Below are 19,721 nucleotides of genomic sequence, written 5' to 3' on the forward strand. Positions count from 1 at the left end.
AAGGATGCATAATCAATCACATTTGTGATCAGCCATGCAAATTTTTACATATGTGAAGTGAAGCTATTTTTATTGGTCTTGCTCATAAGTATTTTAAAAACTGGAATGCAGGTAGTACTATTTATATTTTTCAACAACTTGTCACTGAAATGTAGGCTATATTTTGGACAATGCATTCTCTGGAGGATTTCCAATATTTCTGTTTTAATCTTCAGATTTAGGTTTTCCACGTTTTATATGCTCATTCTTCCTCTTGATGTTATGTAGAAAACTGTAATTTTAAGTTTATTCATTTGTTGGCTCACCAAATAATGCAAAAATACATTGCTTGGTAAGGTTTTGAAATACTTTCTGTTTACACAGTTTATGCCATTCGCTTTAAATTTACTAGTACTCAGATTTTTGTGTTTTTTTGTGGGGTTTTTTTTTTAATGCCAAAGGCCATTATGAATTCCAATGGGAAGTTTGTCACCCAGATAAACAGACAACAGATGCCAATATTGATCTACCTTGCAACACTGTTGTATTGACTGTAAAAGAAAGCTCCAGTATATTTACATGTTAAAGTAACAAGTAATAATGTCGTTAGAGATGAGGGGAAAATTGCATAGTATATAAACCTTACAATACGGTTTCAAATTATAGGATTATTCTGTGCAATCTAATTATCTATGAAAAAGCTTATGTCAAACATTTTAAACATATTTCGTGATCTTCAAGCATTTAAAGCTGATTTTTAATTTAAAGCACTCTCTTTCAACTCTGTGAATCTCAACTTGACACCTCCATAAATTTGATTGGAGTGTTTAACTTTGAAATAAGTCCATTGCACTAGATAATATAAAATAATTAACTCCAGAGATCAAGTACTAATTATAAAATGTATTGCGGGAGAAGGGGGGGAGGGGTGTTCTACCAATTTTCGCTACCCCTACCTGAAAGACATGAGTTCAGTTTCCTCTCTGCATGGTGGAAGTTCAAGTTTGAAGGTCTTTTCCTTAATGTTCATAGAGACATCAACGTTCACAGGGATATTGGTGACCATTTTGACATTCTCTTGTATTATAGCCTGGAATTCAGGGACAACGATTCCCATCGTCACGAGCATATCTTTGTTCATGCTAAAAATGAAAAAAACCAAACAAACCCATTATAGTGATGTTATGGCAACTATACGTTAAAGAGTTTACGAATACTGAGGGCACATTTGCACCACTTGAATTGCATCTCGTCATTTTATATATCAATGAGTCTATTTACCTGACAGACAATCTGGTTTTCAGTTTCATATCAATGTTAAGCAAGTCAGGCAAACTCAAATGTGATGTCGGCTCGGGACTCATGGATAATTGAACTGTTTAAAAGCAAGCAAATAAAACAAATGCATGCTATAAAATAATTATTATGCAAAATGTGATATATAAAAATGCAATTATTTTGTTTCTATTTTGATATTATTTTGATAAAGGGATAAATTTGCCCATAGCTCTGCTATTTGTCTCACAGTTAATAATGGGGGAAAACTGTAACCCTGGAATGCTTATTTAATCCCTCCCCCCCAGCATCTTTTATTCTAAATATATTTGAAACCCAGTCATTTCCAACTCAATGTGCTTGGGAACACAGTCTTAGGGATACCTCACGTTACATTTTTTGTCTATTTTGTCTATTTGTCTCACAGTTAATAATGGGGGAAAACTGTAACCCTGGAATGCTTATTTAATCCCTCCCCCCCAGCATCTTTTATTCTAAATATATTTGAAACCCAGTCATTTCCAACTCAATGTGCTTGGGAACACAGTCTTAGGGATACCTCACGTTACATTTTTTGTCCTTATATATTTTTCCTGTACCACTTTAATGAGGTGCTACCATTCTCATGGTAAAACCCAAGACCGGGAGTCCTAGGGAGTCAGCTATACAGCTGCAAATGAAACGTTTTAAGTGTGTTGTAAAGAGTAACATACAAATGTGACTCTAGATGGCGACAGTGAGCTATGACAAATTTAATGTATTTTTCAAAACTTTTTTTTTAAAAAAAACATTTTCGTGGCATTTTTTATACGTGTGTAGATACCACCCTAGTTAATCACTGTTCTTGGTAGTTGATAAATTTCTATTGCCTTACCGTTTCCATTGACTGATGTGTGAGTAAAATGAACCAAGTTTATTTGAAGTGGAAGTCCAGTGCATGTAGGCACAACACCGTAAATTTCTGCAGATACTAAATTGTTTTCCCACTGCATGTTTGGATGATTTTTAAGGCCATCTACAGAATCTTTTATCCAGGGGAGAGGCATTTTGCCATGGAATATCTGCAAAGAAAGTTTGCGCTGATTAAACAAAGAAAACGAGAATATCACATGCTTCATGTCACTGTTCCTTTCATAGGAAAAAGAGGTTGTCAGTGCAATAGTAACTAACGCTGAAAAGTTATAATTGCACCCAATTGAATCCTGAAAGCAATCACGTTCAAGAGCCTAAAAGAAGAAGAAGAAAAAAATATAATTTATATCTAAACAACATGCAAGTCAAAAGAGGCACCTGCAATGCATCCTGGATCACATCAGGAGTGAGCTCCAAATACGCGATTTCTTGGCGTGCTAATTTGAGATATAGTCCTCCAAAAGTTGGGTCATGTCCTCCTTTTTTCTGATCGAAGGGCTGTGTGATAAGAAATAGAAACTTACTGAAATATTTATTGTTTTGTTTGTTTATTATTTTAAGAAATGATGGTGTACCCTTTTTTTTGCAACACATGCGTTTTCAATGTTTAGGGTGGCTTAAAACACTCAAACAAAACAACAGGGAAATCTAATGGCAATTAAACAACCAACAGCAACAGAATTAAATTGAAGGTGAAACCAAAATGATTGGGGAGGGGGAATCAGCTGCAAAAGAATCCTCATTCTGGCAGGTCAAATGTCTTCTTGAATGAAGCAAATAAATAAGCTAGGCTATGAAAAGGAACGAGAGGCACAGCCTGAGTTAGGGAATCTCACAATTTGGGGAAAATTCAACCAGGCCTTTGGCCAATTAACATTCTGCAGCCTTTAAAATGTGTTTGGGGGTGAATTATTGCTTTGTTGTTTCTGTTTTAACTCTTTATTTGTGCTTTACTCTTTGATTTTTATATTGTGAACTGCCCTGAGCTCTTTTCCGAAGGGCGGTGTATAAATCCAATAAATGAATCAATAAATAGATTCAGAAAAGGTAAGCACATCCCAAGCATCTAGCACATCCCAACCAGCCATGCCTTGCTTGGATATGGGTACCAATGGGACACAGAGAAGAGCATCTCTATCAAATTTTATGGACTGGGCATGCTGGTATGGCAGGTATCATGCGCCTAAATGATTTTGGGCCTTAAACAGACATAGCATTTGTAGGAATAACACATTACAAGGTTTATTATGCCGGCCACTTACCAAGTCATGGAGCCTTCCTTCTGCATATGCCCTTTCAAAAAGGCGAGATATTCCTATACTCTTAAAGCCGACCTGTGTTGAAAGTGGGTGTATGAAACAATTAAAAGGGCTTTCTATGCTTTACATAAATCAGAGCACTTTCAGAATATTTTAAACAATTAAGAACTATGTTTCAGTCACTTGCATTTAATACATTTATGAAGTATGGTTGAGCATGAGTTAACTTAAACCATTAACAACAACAGCAATATAATAATAATAATAATAATAATAATAATAATAATAATAATAATAATAAATAATAAATAATAAATAATAATAATTTTTTATTTATACCCCACCCATCTGACTGAGTTTCCCCAGCCACTCTGGGTGGCTCCCAGCTGAATATTAAAAACACAATACAGCATTAAACATTAAAAACTTCCCTAAAGAGGGCTGCCCTCAGATGTCTTTTAAAAGTAAGATAGTTGCTTATTGCCTTGACATCTGATGGGAGGGCGTTTCACAGGGCAGGCGTCACTACTGAGAAGGCCATCTGCCTGGTTCCCTGCAACCTCACTTCTTGCAGTGAGGGAACTGCTAGAAGGCCCTTGGAGCTGGACCTCAGCGTCCGGGCTGATGGACGATGGAGGTGGAGACACCATGTAAGGATGATCTGCCCCCTTCTTATCAAAGCTTAGTGTATGGAATGCTCATGCTATAGAAACAAGCCAGACTCAAATGAATTTTGTAAGAAAATAAATTCAAGGTCTATCAGTACAGGCCTAATGGAATTTATAATGGACAGCATCTGTTACCTCTACAAGATCAGAGGAGACGCCAAGGATGTTCGCCCTGGTTTTGAACACGGTAAACAGTGGGAGGATATTTCCTTCTTTGCCTATGCTGACAACCTCAGCTCTCAAACCAGCCATAAGTCGTTCTGAAAAGGGAGATAAAACAACAAGCAATAAGGCCGGTCAGTTCTTCAAACTGCATAATAATACGAATTTAATTTCCTAATTGTTTAATGTGAAAACAGCATCTTATGAAAAAGCGAAGAAACTCCATGTACAAGACCAGCTGCAAAAAGAGGCTACTGTGTCTGTGTACTGTGATTTGGGCTTGGCACTCTCTCTACATTTGACCAGTTCTTCTGGAAGGGGGAGAGGGAGCAAGACTTTATAGAATATGTTGGAGGAGAGAGTTACAGCTCCATCACAGAGCACTTCCTATGCATATGGAAGGTCACCGATTCTGTTATTTCCAGTTGTTTTTTTTTTTTTAATGTTGTTATCATGACTGGGAAATATCCCCATCCCTGGTTTAAGTCAATTGGCAGATTCTAGATGTTTCATGGAATCTTAGAATTGTGGATCGTAGAGTTGGAAGAGACCCCAAGGGTCATCTAGTCCCACCCCCTGCAATGTCCACACCTCATTGGCCAACAATATCTGGAGGAAGCTATGTTGCCTATGCCTCACCTAAAGAAACACAGAAAAGTGACTCTTTTGTAGTGTGAATAGACACACAAGAAAGATGTTATGACAGACATAGGGCTGTCAAAATGCCTAGCGTTCTCCACCCTTCTCTCATAATGTCTAGTGTGACTTTTTGTGTGTGTGATTTATTTCCCTCCTCTATATGACCGCATGACATCAAGCAGGGAGTTTCAATATATCCCCCTCAGCTATGCAAGCTTGAACGCAAAAGTGAAATGCAAGCCACTCTGTTGCTGAACTACTTGTTCTATACGTAGGCTGTCACAAAACAGTGCCGGGACACAATGAAAGGGAAAGAATATATTTTATATAGCATTTCACCCTCGCTGGAGCTTACTTGATAATTAACTGTTACTGAAAAAGGAGTGCCATTTGATTTGGCGTTTCAACATGTATTGCTAGACATGTTAAGCTTCCTAAAAGTAATTTGTCGCAGCAATCTGTATCTTAACATCTGTCTTTAACAGGACACCATGCCACCTCTATGAAACTGTTAGCAAAGGTGGCAAATGTCTTTTGGTTTCTTATCATTTTCAGTATGTTATATGTGACTGATGGGAGTTGTGGTCCAGTGGCATCTGGAGGATGAAACATTGGCTACTCCTGCTCTGGAGATACTAATAATAGAATATTAGTAATTTCTAATAGATTTTTCGTGCTATGATATCAATTTAGCTAATATCTAAATATGGCCATCAACAGTTACCAGCAGTTTATGCCACTTTAAGTGCTCACACTATTGAATCTTGGAAGTATTTGCAAGTTATTCTACTTAAATTTATAGTGCATGAAAAAAACTGAGCAAGGACTAGGGAGATAAATCTTATTCCTTTAACCTTTAAAATAGTATATGACAATAAAGATGCTTTGGAGGGAAGAAAATTTCATATACCATGAAATTATTTTATCTCTTCAAGAGCTCCCTACATACCTCTGTGAAGTAGTAGGTCTGTATATCCTAGTCATGTTCATGGTACTTATTTTTATTATTAAACTGATTTCATGGTCATGTAAAAGTCACGAGGCACAGCAGTAACCTAAGGCACTGTGCAAAAATCTAACTTCGCATTTTCTGAAATTTTCATGAAATATTTGTCATCAGCTTTTCAAGTGTACTAATAAGTTACACAACTATTAAATGAGCCTATTAAGCCTATTTTTATTAAGTTATGTACGGTATTGAGTTTGTTTGTAGGGTGGTTGTTGTAAAAATATTTCCCAAGGGATATGCAGAAAATCTCTAGGATTTTCATGGTTCTTTAAGAATGGAGCCACTTAAATCATATAATGTAAAACTTTGACTTGCCTGAAAATAACATGACATTTGGCCTAGAATACACAAGGTGTGTTTTCTTGTTCTCCCTCCAAACAACCAGTAAATGTATCATTGGTATTACATTATTAATAGGAGGATGAAGTAAAAAAAAAATACAGTGGTACTTCAGTTTTCGAATGTAATCCATTCCGGAAGACTGTCCGAGTTCCGAAACGTTCGAAAACCAGAAACTCAAAACCGAAAATTCAATACAGAAAAATCAATACAGAAGTCGCGTTTCATGTTCGACTTCTGAGGCGTGTTCAAAAACCTAAGCATTTACTTCCGGGTTTACGGTGTTCGAAAACTGAAATGTTCGTCAATGGAGACGTTCGAAAACCGAGGTACCACTGTATAACATAGGTTTGTGGCATAAAAAGCCAATGTACCATTCCTCCCCTTCCTTAAAATATGAATCAAAATGCTTATAGGTTCTAGTTTAGGGATGAGAGAACATTTTGGTTTTGCAGACTGCGCACCGCCCTGCCCAATGCATACTTTCCTCCCCAGGTCTTTCCCTGTGCTTTTTGAGCTAGTCACATGACAGGACATGGCTGATTTCTTTCTGGTTCTTGAAACAAACAGCTTTTACTCTTGAAACAACAGGTTCATCTTTTTAATATTTTAAGCAATCACTATTATTCTGGGAGGAATAAATAGTATCTGGGGAAAAAAACACATGTCTCTTACCACTGTGAAGACCAAAGAAGTAAACCATGCTGTGGCGATAGCTAGGCCGTTGAATCTTGATGCTCAGTACTTTAAGTGCCACTCTGCAGGCAGAAGCCCTGAATAAAGCAAATTAACCAACAATGTTCACATTTACTACTGCTGTTTGCTGTGCACTGCTCCTTTCATAAAGAAATCATTTTAAAAAAAATTATGCTTACATCTCTTGGCAGTCAGGAGTTCTGCAAGTGGCCGCTTCACGTATAAGAGTCAACAGGAAATATTTCACTTCTGACATGGGTGTCTCTGATGCATAATTAGTCATTGCCATCAATGAAGGGAGAGCTGGTAGGGATTCCATATAAACCATGGCAGCACATTTACGAGTTACGGGATCTATCTTGTTGTCCATGACGATTGGAACAGTAAGTGCTTCCACCTGTGCAACATAGATTGAAAATATAAATTTTGCACTCTTATTTTTCTCCTTCCCACCATGACTTTGGCTCATAGCTCAAAAAGCTTGTATATGCTAAGCAGGCATTTTGGCTCTTCTTCTTTGAACTACGGCAGCCAGCCCCAACTTCCACAGCATACAGTAATCAAATGCAGTGGCTTGCAATATTATGTAAGGGACTTCTGTTAAAACAAGATGGAGCTTTTCAAGCAATTATCTGCAATGTAACTTTCCTGATTCCTGCTTTTCAGAATAACATGCCCAGGCAAGATTTAGGCCCTTCTCCTTCTCTGCATTTTGAGAACAGAGCCTCTAAAGGCTTGCTTCTAGAAAAATCTGCCACTTGAGAAAATGCAAAGCCATATTTTCTTTTGGTGTGTTTTTGCTTGTACGGAAGAAAGACACATTTGGATTGGATAAAGCACCCATTGGCAACGTGAGTGACTTGCACATCATCTGCCACCTCAGCTGTTTAAAGTAATATATCACACACCGCTCTATCACTGTAACCCCCCCCCATGAGTTTCAATTCTGTACATAATGGTATACATATCTACACAGACAGGGGCTGAGTCCTCCACCGCTTGGACATTTATTCCCTACCTATACCTAATGCAACTGGTCTTTGAGAAATAATGTATCACCATGATCAATTAGCATTAGGAAAAAAAAGATATTCCCAACAGCTCTATAATGTTGTTGAAAAAACCCCCACAAGATCTCCAAAAAAAGCCATGCCTTCTTACCCGTGCAGGATACTTCTCGACAAGGCCTCTTAGAGCTAAGATGGCAGCGCAAGGATGCAGGGAGTCAGGAGAAGAAATGAGAGCTGCAAAGGTCTTCATGATGGGCTTCTCAATGATGACATGTCCCACATTTGCTAAGGCCTTCAGTACCAGCATTTGTCCATCTATGTCGGATGTACGTTTTGCTTTAATTGCAAAATCATTCAAAGGCTGTTTTAGGAGGGGAAAGTGGTTTCAAAATTAGTTGCAAAATAGTTGCTTAAAAAAGATATGATTTGAATCTTGAATTGATACTGGGGACAGGTTTACGAACAGCCTGTGATCTCAAGTTAGACATGAGTAGGTTTGACAGGGTTTGCCCATCAGCATCTCCTATGTTGCAGGTCTCAATAAACCTGGCCAAGTACCATATGCATAGCCAGTGCAGGTCTTTCAGAATAGGAGGTCTTATGCACTTTCAATAGGGCATCCCCTTCAATAGTCTTTCTGAGGCATTCAGCATTAGCTGTAGGTTCTGGACCAACCTAAATAAAGCACCTCACAGAGTGCATTGCAGTAATTCAATATGGATGTTATGAATGCCTGGACTACCATATTAAAGCCATCCCAAAGCAGGAACAGCCAGAAATATTGCACCAGTGAGAAAGACGGATACAGGAGCAACCCCCCCCCAAAGAAAAGCTCTTTCAGAGGAAGTACAAGCCCATTCAGAACAAGCTGCACCTCCTTGACTAATACAAAGATCAGGACATAAATATCCTTTGGATATTACATTTCTCAAAATATTTCTTTACAAATTTTGGCTGAAAAAACTTAGAAAATGCCGATTTTAGGTTGGAATATGTACATTAAAATGAAATGCATATTTAAAAATGCATTAAATATTTAAATATTATTTATGTGGCTATTTTTTTATCAAATAATAATGTGGAAGCAGGATGGAAAGGACATAGAAAGTAACACACACAGAATTGCCATGGACCAGAAATAGACTGACCTGCCCATGCTTAATGTTAAGATAACCTGGAACAAATGACTAGATATGTGTTGCTATTGCTTTCAGTGAGGAGTGAATGATACTCAGTTTAAACATTTTCAAAGAATTTACAGTAATAATTACAGGTACTTTATAGCAGTATTATATGATTATTTGAATGGTTGATTAAACAAATAACATGTAAAGATTCTGAGAACTACTGAGGCAAGTATACCATGGTAGTGTAGTGCTAAGAATAATTCCCCCCACCTTATTTTTATTTCAAATTGAAGACAGTAATCCTGAACTCACTGAAACCAGCAGCAAAAAATCTCATTGTTTTCAATGTGTTGCAATTTCCTCTAAAGACTGTGCTCAATCTTAACTTGTAGGCTGATAATAATAGGCCACCTTATATTGTTATTCTTTAAATGATGAAATGTCATTGAAACATGGCACAATACCTTGATGTATTTGTCAGGGCAAGTTTCTGAGGAAGAACAGTATTTTTTAACAACAGTTCCGTAGGCAAGGCAGGTAAAGCTGCGGTAGAAACTTCTGGGGCCTTTGAGGGCATCTGTCACAATTGCCTTTTGAGAGAAAAGTTGGTCATTGAAACATACAGAAAACAAATTATTCATCTCATTTTAACATATGCATCAATTAAATCAGGTCTGAATGCATTTCAGACTAAACAAGAGAAAATAGCCCAAAGCATAACAATTGCTGGGAGTGTATAAAGTGATTGATAGTGTTCCAAGAGTTTCAAATGTATATCATCTCAGTAATTTTTACAACTGTTTATCCAAGTAAGACAGCATTATTCCTCCTATATTATAAATATGTGGCTGATACATAATGGGTTTGCCAAGGGAGAAGTAATGGCTCATCACAGCAGAGGTAAAAATTGAACTGGGAAACTCCAGCTCAGTTTCATAGCCCATAAGAACACTAGCCTTCAGGAGGCCAACAATTTCTCAGAGACTCGACTAAATGGGTTGTCTCCAACTAAGTCAAACTCAGAGTAGAACCATTAAGTGCACTTTATTTCATCATGATGAACTTGTCCAGTGATTTCAGTGGCTCTATCTGAGTATGACGATAACACCCAATAAAATTAACTTAAGTACAAATAGCATCCTTGATGCCCACAGCATTTCAGAGACCTGAGTTAAGAGGAAGCCATAAGATGGGCCTTCAGAGCTATCAATCATCTGCACTGCAACAATAATAGCCATAGCCATAGGATCTTGGCTTGCTTGCCAAAGGAACTGCCATTTTAAAAGGACCATACATAACCGGTATGCATATAGGTTAGATTTTTTTTTGCCTCATACTCTCTGACACACACCTTTGTATATTGACCTAGCCTGTATTTCCTCCGCTATGAATTTAAAGTTAAATATTAATAGGCTTTTTTGTCCGACAGATGTGTGTGGTTACACAGCTCTGTTACCTGATACTGAGGGAAAACCAATGAAATCATACTTAGAATAGACCCACTACATGTGGACTAAAATTACTTCTGTCTGACTTCAGTGGGTCTACTTTGTGTACCAGTAGCTTTGGATATCACTTATTATTCAAGTTTTGTTTGGGTTTAAGTGGCTTGTGGCACTTGGGGGAGAGGATGGATATCTGAGGTGGTTACCAAACTGGTGTGTTTCAGGGTTTTAAAAACTGTTGCCCCCGTGGGAATTGTCTCCTCTTGGGACTTGGCCAGAGCTGCTCAAAGACATGAAAAACAAGAACTTAGATCAAGAAGAGCCAACATGGTGCCCTCTACATGTTGATGGACTCCAGCTCCTATTAGTCCTAGCCAGCATGGCTGGTGGTCAGGGATGGTGGGAGTTGCAGCCCAGCAACATCTGGAGGATACAATGATGGAACAATGCTCGTTGGAGTCTTCAGGATGCCTAGGTTGTAGGAACTGTCAAATCTTAAAGTCGCATGCACTTATTCTTGAAACCCCCCGCCCCGCAAAAAGATCAATTCAGGGAAAGCCAACATCAGCAAACAAAAAACCCTGTAATGCAAGATGTATTTTACCATAGCTGTTTCTAGGATTTCTGGAGATGGAGTGCAGGTATGAAAGAAGGTAACAAATGCCATTGTCGCTTCAATCCTGCTGATTTCTCTCTGATCAAACCTATGTTTCAAGAATCTAAGTGCATCTGGAGTACCAGCAGCAGCAGCTAGTTGCACGATGAGGTGTCTACAAGAAAAGAAGCAGCAATCAAGTCTGAGCTCTGATCGCTTTAATTTAGATCTTATTCAATTATGCTTTTCAAGCATGAAAAGCATAACACACTTCCTCTGTTATCTTACCTGAGTGTTGGCTCATTGGCGTGTTTTCTAAAGAGCGAATCTAAATATTTTGTATCGTTCATGTCACGCACAAGTTCGATAGCCTGCAGGTATTTAATTGCACCATCTCTTGGAAACTTTGCATTTGGGTGTCCTGCCAAATACTGCAATCTTTCCTCAATCTGTTGGATAGATTTTTTTTTTTTTTTAAAAAAAGAGAGAGCATTGTCAGGTATTGTTTAACGCGTCAGGCAAAAACCACTGGTTGCAAAGTTCCATTTGCATTACCATTTTTAAAACTTACCTCTCTCTCTACGTTGTTGCTCTTTATCAATGGAATAGGAAGAGGAGGAAGTTCATAATTAAACCTGTAGGTAAGTGAGCCCCATCTCTTCAAGTCAGAAGGGACATGTGGCAAGTGGCCATGCATATCGATGAATACCATTTTAAGCCTAGTGTGGAAAGACCCAATTAAATTTAGTGAGCAAATAGTAAATACAGAAAGCTGTTTTTTGTCTCTTGGCTTTGCAATAATAATAATAATAATAATAATAATAATAATAATAATAATAACAACAACAACAATAATAATAATAATAATAATAATAATAATAATAATTTTCCTTTTGCAGCAGAAAAAACAGGACTAAACTATATAGCAAATATAGTATGTAAATTTAAAATGCTTCTTTACTTGAAGGTGGATCTGATTATGAAGGTGGATTTGGATTATGAAGATTTGCTGAATCTAAACACATAATGGGTAATACTCAATCTTAGTCATATTTGCTGACTTCTACAAACTTTTGCATATTCATTTCAATGAGTGTACTGTTCTTTTAAAGAAACCCTTGTTTATTTATTAATATGAAACACAGTCCTAAAAAAGGGAAGCAGCCATATCAAGTACAAGAGAACTACCTCTACCCCTCAAAAAGAAGACATTCAGGAGAAAATCAGTGCAGCGTCCCCAATCCAGATTAGGAGCTTGTTCCAGATTGGGGCATCAGGGCTCCTTTTTCTCCAAAATAAAACCAGGCAAGCTAAGCACATGTTTAAACATGAACTGCTATCACAGGTACTTTGGCCTGAAGAGATTTTTTCACTACTGCACTGTGATTTTCCAGGATTCTCCTATTCACTGGGCTTCCATGCTTTAAATTACTGTATACCTTTTTTAAAATCAAATTATATTTGTTATGGTTTTTATATGTGTGCATATGTTTCAGATTTATAGCTAACCATGACACTCCAGGGAAATCCATAGGTTTATGAAATGAAATGCTGGTAGATATTGAGACTACTCTTAAGGAGTTTGACTAGGTAATTTGGGATGATGAATTTAGGGTTGCCATTTTTTCATTTTTCATTAGGAAACCAACAAAATGGTTGAGCTTTTTGTTTAGGAACCTAACTCAAAAATAGCGAAAACCCGAAAACCAGTACATGTCAGGAATTTTCTTGACGTATGGCAAGCCTAACAAATTGATAAATTGAAAAGCATTTGTAAAAAGAGAGCAGTTATGCAAAGGTACGGTACCTGGCCTCCATGATGCCTGTTGCTCCACTAAGCTCATTGAATGGTGCAAACTCACGGATTTCCACACCTTCGACCTGCATAATCGTTCTCTCATTGTCTCCCTTTTGTGCATCCCTAAATCTGTACTTGAATGTAGCTGAGCCTTGGAAAGGTTTGACTTTCTGTATGAAAACAGGCAGCGGCAAGTCACATATTAGAATTTTTAACATAATCATAGCAAGTTCAGAAATCATCACACGTAGGATTGCACCCAATGCTGGGTCCATGCAGAGCAGACACATGGAACGTAATGGGCACACAGCTAATTTATGCCCATTCACTTCAATTGGTTCAATCTGAGGAGAACTTGTTTGGATACAACCAGTGCGTTCAAGGATGTGTATTGCTGGCACCTCTCTCTTTTTGGTTAATAAGTGTGACACTTATAGTTACAACTTCATGGTGAGTACCAGCATTTTTTTTCTAGAAAAAAGCACTAGATACAACCCAATCAATATTATTTTACATTAGCAATCTCTACCGTTGCGTTTGGCAGCTAGCAGACCACAGAATCTATCCAGGCACCTGATGCCCAATAGATCTCTATTGGATTGCTTGGTCAAGTGATTGGGTGGAGAGGAGAGAGAGAGAAGGAGAAAGAAAAGAACAAATGGATTGTCCTATCAGAAAATAATATTGTTTCTGGGCTCCCCCCACCCCTTCTCCCTCTGCTCTCCACCCCACCAGCCATTTTGAAGAAAAAAGGTGGAGATGAAAAAATGGTGCAAAGTAAATTATATGTAACATGGCCATCTGGGTCTAGAACCCAACAAGGGGGGGGGGTCACTGACAAGTGTCCTCTAGACTTCTTTCTCCTCTTGACCTTTGCAACCAACTTGACTGCCTCCCTCTGTGGTTCATGCTTTCCAACTCAGGCATAAATGGCACATGCAAGCAGCTGCATAGTTTGGTTGCAGTGCAATGCAACATTGTGACTGCCCTACATGGAAACCCATGTGTGTCTAACTATATGGTACCAGCAATTTTACCACATCATTGCCCCCACCCCCATCCACCTAGCAGCTTGTGAGCACAAGTTAAAACTGCTTGAACAGAATGGCAAATCTCGCAAATGAATGACTTATAACAGAGGTCAACATCTATGCAACTGTCTGCAAATTAACAACCAATCGTGGATCTTCTTGCAGATGTGAACAGGACCACAGATGATATAGTTATATACACACAACCCCCATACTAACCTGTTGACAGGCTTCACATGGAGTAACATGCGACGCACCAAAGATCTTGAAAGCAGCGTTGTCACAGTCGGTTAAGTCCATGGACTTGGTCATTAAGATCTCATCGGCTTTTACAGCATTTTGAACAAGGTATGTTGTGTTGCACCTTCCCCAAATACTATTCTGTAAAACGAATAAATAAATCAGATTGGCAGGTTCATTGAGAGAATATTGGTCTTCTTGTGAAATTGCTCTAACTCTAACTCCTTTAATGAACCTCTCAGTTTTTCTTATATCCTTTCCCCCCTTCCCCTTACACACATTTCTCGTCAAAAATTCCAACACAGGTTTCTACTGAAAGATCACTGGCAAACCCCAACGGACTTCAGTGAAGCCATGGCTTGTCCCACTGGGAAGTTCTTTATTCAGTTCCAATTAGGGCTTATTGTATATGAAGGATAATTTGAAAATTTTAATAAAAAATGTGGTGAAATAATTTGATCAGTCAGAATGAAACCTCAAAAGCAAGAGATTTCAGAGCCGGGGCTGGCTCTTTGCCCCTAAAAATCCCATTACACCTAATCTACAACTCACACAATCCTCTGTTAGAAACCTTAGAAGCAGATGTGCCATGAAAGCAGCAATAATTAAGCACCACTGAAGAACTGAGGAACCTTAACTCTCTTTTCTTACATTAGCAGGTTTCACTCAGATCTATAACATCACGACATGATTTTGTATTCATCAGAAGTGCAATATCAGTATATGCGCGGAGTTTTTACCAAGTTTGAATACTGTTTTTCAAAGTGTTTCAAGTCTGGAGTGCCTTCCATATGTCTTATGCTCGGCCTTTAGCTAATGAGCAAATTTGCACCCTGCAAATCAGATCAGTCTCACAAACTAGGAACTCAACATTAAATGAAAGGATGGGGGAAGAGCTTGCACTGGAAGAACATGCCGGCACTTCATGCAGTTCAAAATGTGTGACATTTGGCCCTTGAAATATTTCCCAAGCTTCTTGTGGGTGAGTAACCATAAGTAGGGACATCGCATTGGCCACACAGAACACCTTGGCAAGCTGTGATCACAGTCATTTAAGTCATTAGGCTTGATCATTAAAATCTCATTGACTACTCCTCCTCAAACTGCTTATCAGGTAATATAAATGATAATAAGCTACTTAATGCTGATATCATGCAACAAAATAAAAAATAATCTCTAAAACTGTACAGCTAACCTTGGTATCACCTGGTTTGCCTGCATTAAGTCAAAAGGATCAAAATGGAAGGAATTCAAAATTGGCAACCAAAATAACAAAGGACCTGGATCAAACCACTCTGAGAAAAAGGCTACAACATTTGGGGCTTTTTAGTTAAGAAAAAGGCAAGTAATTTTTTGGGGGGAGGCGTGGCAGCAATGAAAGTGGTGTATACCATTATGCATTGACATGGAAAGAGAGAATTTTTAATCCCACTTTTATAATATGAAAATCTGAGGCAAAGCTGAATGATGGGAGATTCAGGAGAGACAAAAGGAATAACTTTCCCCCCACAGTACAAAGGATCAGGTAACAGATGTCACATGCCATTGTCTGATGCCTACTTAGGGCAATGGGAAGTGTGGAGAAAAAATAGGATGGCTGTAAAACTAGGCACAATGTGATACAGGGACAGAATATTGGTCGCAGTTTCCAAACCAATTTCCTAAATTAAATATTACTGTATTAAAGTATTTGTTTTCTAAATTAAAGCAACCCTATTCTAAATTTCATCCCCAAAAATAATTTCAAACGTTTTCAAATATCAACATCTGAATCAAAATTGGCTTGATTAATGTAAATATGGGACTGTGGAAGTGAAATTAACTGTAGTCTGTAGTCAGGATTTCAATATGAGCCAAATTACAATTTAACACAGTGTAGTCCTGACATCACTTTATTGCAAGCTTATCCCCAAGGCAGTTTTAACTTGGACAGATTTATTTTGTAGGAGATTAGGTATTTGCAACTGCAAATAGAAATTATGGTGTGTGTGTGTGTGTGTGTGTGTGGAATGACCACATCATTTGATCATTATGATCTAAACCAGAGCTAAGAAGTTTATCTGTTGACTCCAATTCATTCTTTGAATTCAAGTGCATGAGCCTCATTTTAGGGATGGAAGTTTGACTCCTGCTTATTTCTATATATTTATAATCCATATTGGTCTATTAACTTTGTTGTGGTATTGGAGGAATATGAAGTAGTTAACGTCAACAGCGATGTGCTGGTTCAAATATGAGCTACAAACTCAGCAAGTAGCCTTAAGTAAGACACATTCGTTCAGTTTACAGCTGCTCCCCACCCACCTGCAAACTATTATATTGAAATAAACTGGCCATCTTACAGCTATTGAAAGGACTGCTGATAAAATGTACGTGAAGTTCTTTGAAATTCTCAGCAGTAGAGAGAATACCAATAAAAATAACATATAATTGTAAGTGCCTGGTGTGAAAATAAAAGCCACAGTACTACAGATGCAATGGAAATTAAAAGTTCACCTCTCTTAAGTTGTAGCTTTTCTGGTCTAGCTTCATGGAATATTGCAGGTTGTTCAGAAGTCCTTTGTAGACACCAAGTTTATATTCTGAGAAGTGTCCTGAAGCCATGATGTCATCAACAAAGCCTTTCCTGTGGCGAAATGTAACTATGCCAGGTAAGTCTTCCTCAAACATCTTGGTCAGCTTGGATGACTGCTTGAAGTCCTGCTGTGGCTGGATGCCATTGAGCTCAAGCACTTCAACGCTATGAAGCTGTCACACACACAAACGAAGAGTAAATTTCATGTTATTTTCCACCTCCCTTTGGAATCCATGTACTGTAGGTTATTTAAACGGCAGTCTTCAAAACCACACCTTCTCAAAACCACACAAATTAGAGCTTAAATGTTTTCCACCTAGCATCTATTTCACCACATGTAAACTACATATTCATGTTAATGACAGGACTTCATTATTACATGTGTTAGAATCTTTTTACTGTATCTAAGGCTAGCTGTTTGAAGTCGGAAGCCTAAAAGAATGCTGAAGTGACGCTAACGAGCCATTTTAGTTTCACTGACTTGACCTTTAAGAGTTTTCAAGAACACTACAAGTGAAGACAAATGTAGTATGATAATAGGACCCTTCCCCTTTGCCAAGAGGCCAGTTTTGTCCTGGGCTGACAGGCTGATCAGCTAACCAAAGCAGTCTTGCTGCTTCCTTCTGTTCCTTAGTTCTCTCACTTGCCACCACTCCTATTGCAGCTTCTTGCATCTCTACCATCTGGGGAAAGTTAGCAATGGTACAGACATTCAGGTCTATGGAATGGAAATGGCGTTGTCTTAGACCCTTTGCTACAGACATTATGTAAACAGGGTTACGTCTGACACCAGGACAGGATGACAGGGAACAATGGGTTCTGCTGCAAACCTATGGGTAAACCCTTTCTCACTCCTCCCCTGAAATTTCAGTAGGAAAAGGCAGCAAAGGTTTTCATGCTGCATTTGTTATTTTTAAAAGATATTTAAATGTCACCAGATTGCTCAAAATATGCAGAGTGGTGCATAGAATATCATTTGCGCTCTGCAGGTACTGAAGTAGCCACATGAAATTAAGAATTGTCAATATTCAATGACATCCCACTTTGTTAGAAAATGCGTTAGTCTTTGTTTATTAGTTACAACCACCATCTGATTAAATAATTTTCAAGGCATCACAGTTTGAGAGCAATTGAATTGATGCCACAATAAAATTATTGTGCATCTGAAATTACATCCTATTGTCTTTTTGACCACTAAGCAGAATAAATCCTTCAAGCCTGAGTTTGGCTTGAGCTGACTGAGAATTGCCTGGTAATGTGTGAAAAGGAATTTCGGTCATTGCATAAATAATAATAACGTAAAGTCTATGCAAGTTGCATGACAAAATTGAATTATTTCCCCCTCAACTTTAAAAACTCACAGAGAAAGTTAACTTTCAAGACTGAAAAAGTTCCCTTACCTGTAGAACTTTACGGTCTGGTGCAATTTGGCCGATGGCAATTTTACATTTTAATTTCAGTCCAGAGCTTCCTGCACCTTTTCCTGGGAGTCTGATCGTGTTTTGAAATTCGACTGCATATGTGGCAACATCACCTTCAGTTTCTGGAGGGAGGGAAATCCAAAGAAATATTATAGGCAACATGTGAAAAATATCACGTCAAATATTTCTAAAACTGCCAAACAGCTTTCAAGATTGCGTACTTCTTTTTTAGATACTTACGTTTTTGTTGCTGACAACCTGAAAGATAAAAAATAAAGTTAAATGCATTTGTTCCATGAATATTTGTACTTCATGTTTTTGGGGGGAATATATAGGCATGAAATCTTTGTAAACTGCTTAGAGGTTTTATTTACAGTTAAGCATCTTCCAAATTGTGCCAAAAAGAGTTTTTTTTTAAATGTTGTTTTATTCATTCAAACCTTTTAGGTATTTTCCATTTACTGAAAATAATTTTAAGTTCACACTCAGTCATACTCAGAGAAGACCAGACACATTGAAATTAGTGGATGTGACTAAGGTACTGTACTTTTCCGTGTATAAGACTAGGTTTTTTTCTTTTAAAATTATGTTAAGAAAAGGGGGGGTCACCTTATACATGGGGCAATTTCCTCCCATTTTCTTAATTTGGAGCCCCCCAAAATAGGGGGCGTCTTATACACAGGGGTGTCTTATACTCGGAAAAATACATTATATCCATTGATTTTAATAGGTCTGCTCTGAGACAGACTGAATACCACCCACTGATTTCAATGGGTCTGAGTTGGAATGAGCCAGAATGAACCACACCCCATTATCTGCTATAATAGAGAGCTATGAAACAAGCACCGTACAGTGGTACCTCAGGTTAAGAATTTAATTCGTTCTGGAGGTCCGTTCTTAACCTGAAACTGTTCTTAACCTGAAGCACCACTTTAGCTAATGGGGCCTCCTGCTGCTGCAGCACCGCCGTTGTGCGATTTCTGTTCTCACCCGGAAGCAAAGTTCTTAACTCGAGGTACTATTTATGGGTTAGCGGAATCTGTGACCTGAAGTGTCTGTAAACCAAAGTACCACTGTACTGTTTTACATTTGAAATTTCTATAACACTTTCCCCCCAACATTTCTGACAGATAGTACATCTATACTTACCCACAAGGGTCAATGCCAGTGCTAGAATTAAGGCCTTCATCATGGATGAGGAAGGTACAGCTGAATGGGTTGCTGCCACTTTTATAGTGAGGGATATTCGGTCACATGATTATCTTGGACATCTTTTTTGATGAACCAGCATATTTTGGGTACATTATTGATTGACCAAGCAAACAAACATTGCTTGGGTCAGAAAGAGATATTACAAAACCATGGCAGGACTTTGCTCAAATATATGTTTGATGTAAACTAAGAAAGCAAAATTCTAATAAATTATAGTTATGGGAAATAAAATGGTACAGATTTAATAAAAACAGTCACAACTAAACTTAAAAAAGGAGAGGGGTGAGTTCAAAGCTATCTGTTTTGCTAGACTGATGTTAGTGCATATC

General features: G+C 38.0%; 1 protein-coding gene and 1 long non-coding RNA gene across 2 annotated transcripts in view; both read right to left on the bottom strand.

Annotated features, from left to right (window-relative positions):
- The window catches only part of LOC310847732 (vitellogenin-1-like), a gene marked incomplete at its 5' end in the record, with an annotated part of 33,007 nt that extends 15,484 nt beyond the window's left edge, over positions 1–17,523 (bottom strand). Inside the window, 17 exons of the mRNA XM_083745790.1 lie at positions 936–1,121; positions 1,261–1,354; positions 2,129–2,315; positions 2,545–2,664; positions 3,429–3,500; positions 4,229–4,353; positions 6,918–7,015; positions 7,118–7,335; positions 8,100–8,309; positions 9,540–9,665; positions 11,125–11,290; positions 11,404–11,564; positions 11,687–11,834; positions 12,923–13,083; positions 14,164–14,325; positions 16,681–16,932; positions 17,407–17,523. Of these exons, the coding sequence (XP_083601916.1) occupies positions 936–1,121; positions 1,261–1,354; positions 2,129–2,315; positions 2,545–2,664; positions 3,429–3,500; positions 4,229–4,353; positions 6,918–7,015; positions 7,118–7,335; positions 8,100–8,309; positions 9,540–9,665; positions 11,125–11,290; positions 11,404–11,564; positions 11,687–11,834; positions 12,923–13,083; positions 14,164–14,325; positions 16,681–16,932; positions 17,407–17,523 (2,603 nt within the window). The remainder of the gene's footprint in view (positions 1–935; positions 1,122–1,260; positions 1,355–2,128; positions 2,316–2,544; positions 2,665–3,428; positions 3,501–4,228; positions 4,354–6,917; positions 7,016–7,117; positions 7,336–8,099; positions 8,310–9,539; positions 9,666–11,124; positions 11,291–11,403; positions 11,565–11,686; positions 11,835–12,922; positions 13,084–14,163; positions 14,326–16,680; positions 16,933–17,406) is intronic.
- A 665-nt stretch (positions 17,524–18,188) lies between these two features.
- LOC310846710 lies at positions 18,189–19,481 on the bottom strand. The gene is made up of 3 exons (XR_014565498.1): positions 19,330–19,481; positions 18,421–18,438; positions 18,189–18,302 (listed from the first exon to the last, which is right to left on the bottom strand). It is a non-coding gene; the product is annotated as an uncharacterized lncRNA (long non-coding RNA).
- Between the last annotated feature and the right edge of the window lie 240 nt (positions 19,482–19,721).

This window comes from Podarcis gaigeae (genome assembly GCF_964106915.1).
Source record: "Podarcis gaigeae genome assembly, chromosome: 6".
Classification (NCBI taxonomy): Eukaryota; Metazoa; Chordata; class Lepidosauria; order Squamata; family Lacertidae; genus Podarcis; species Podarcis gaigeae.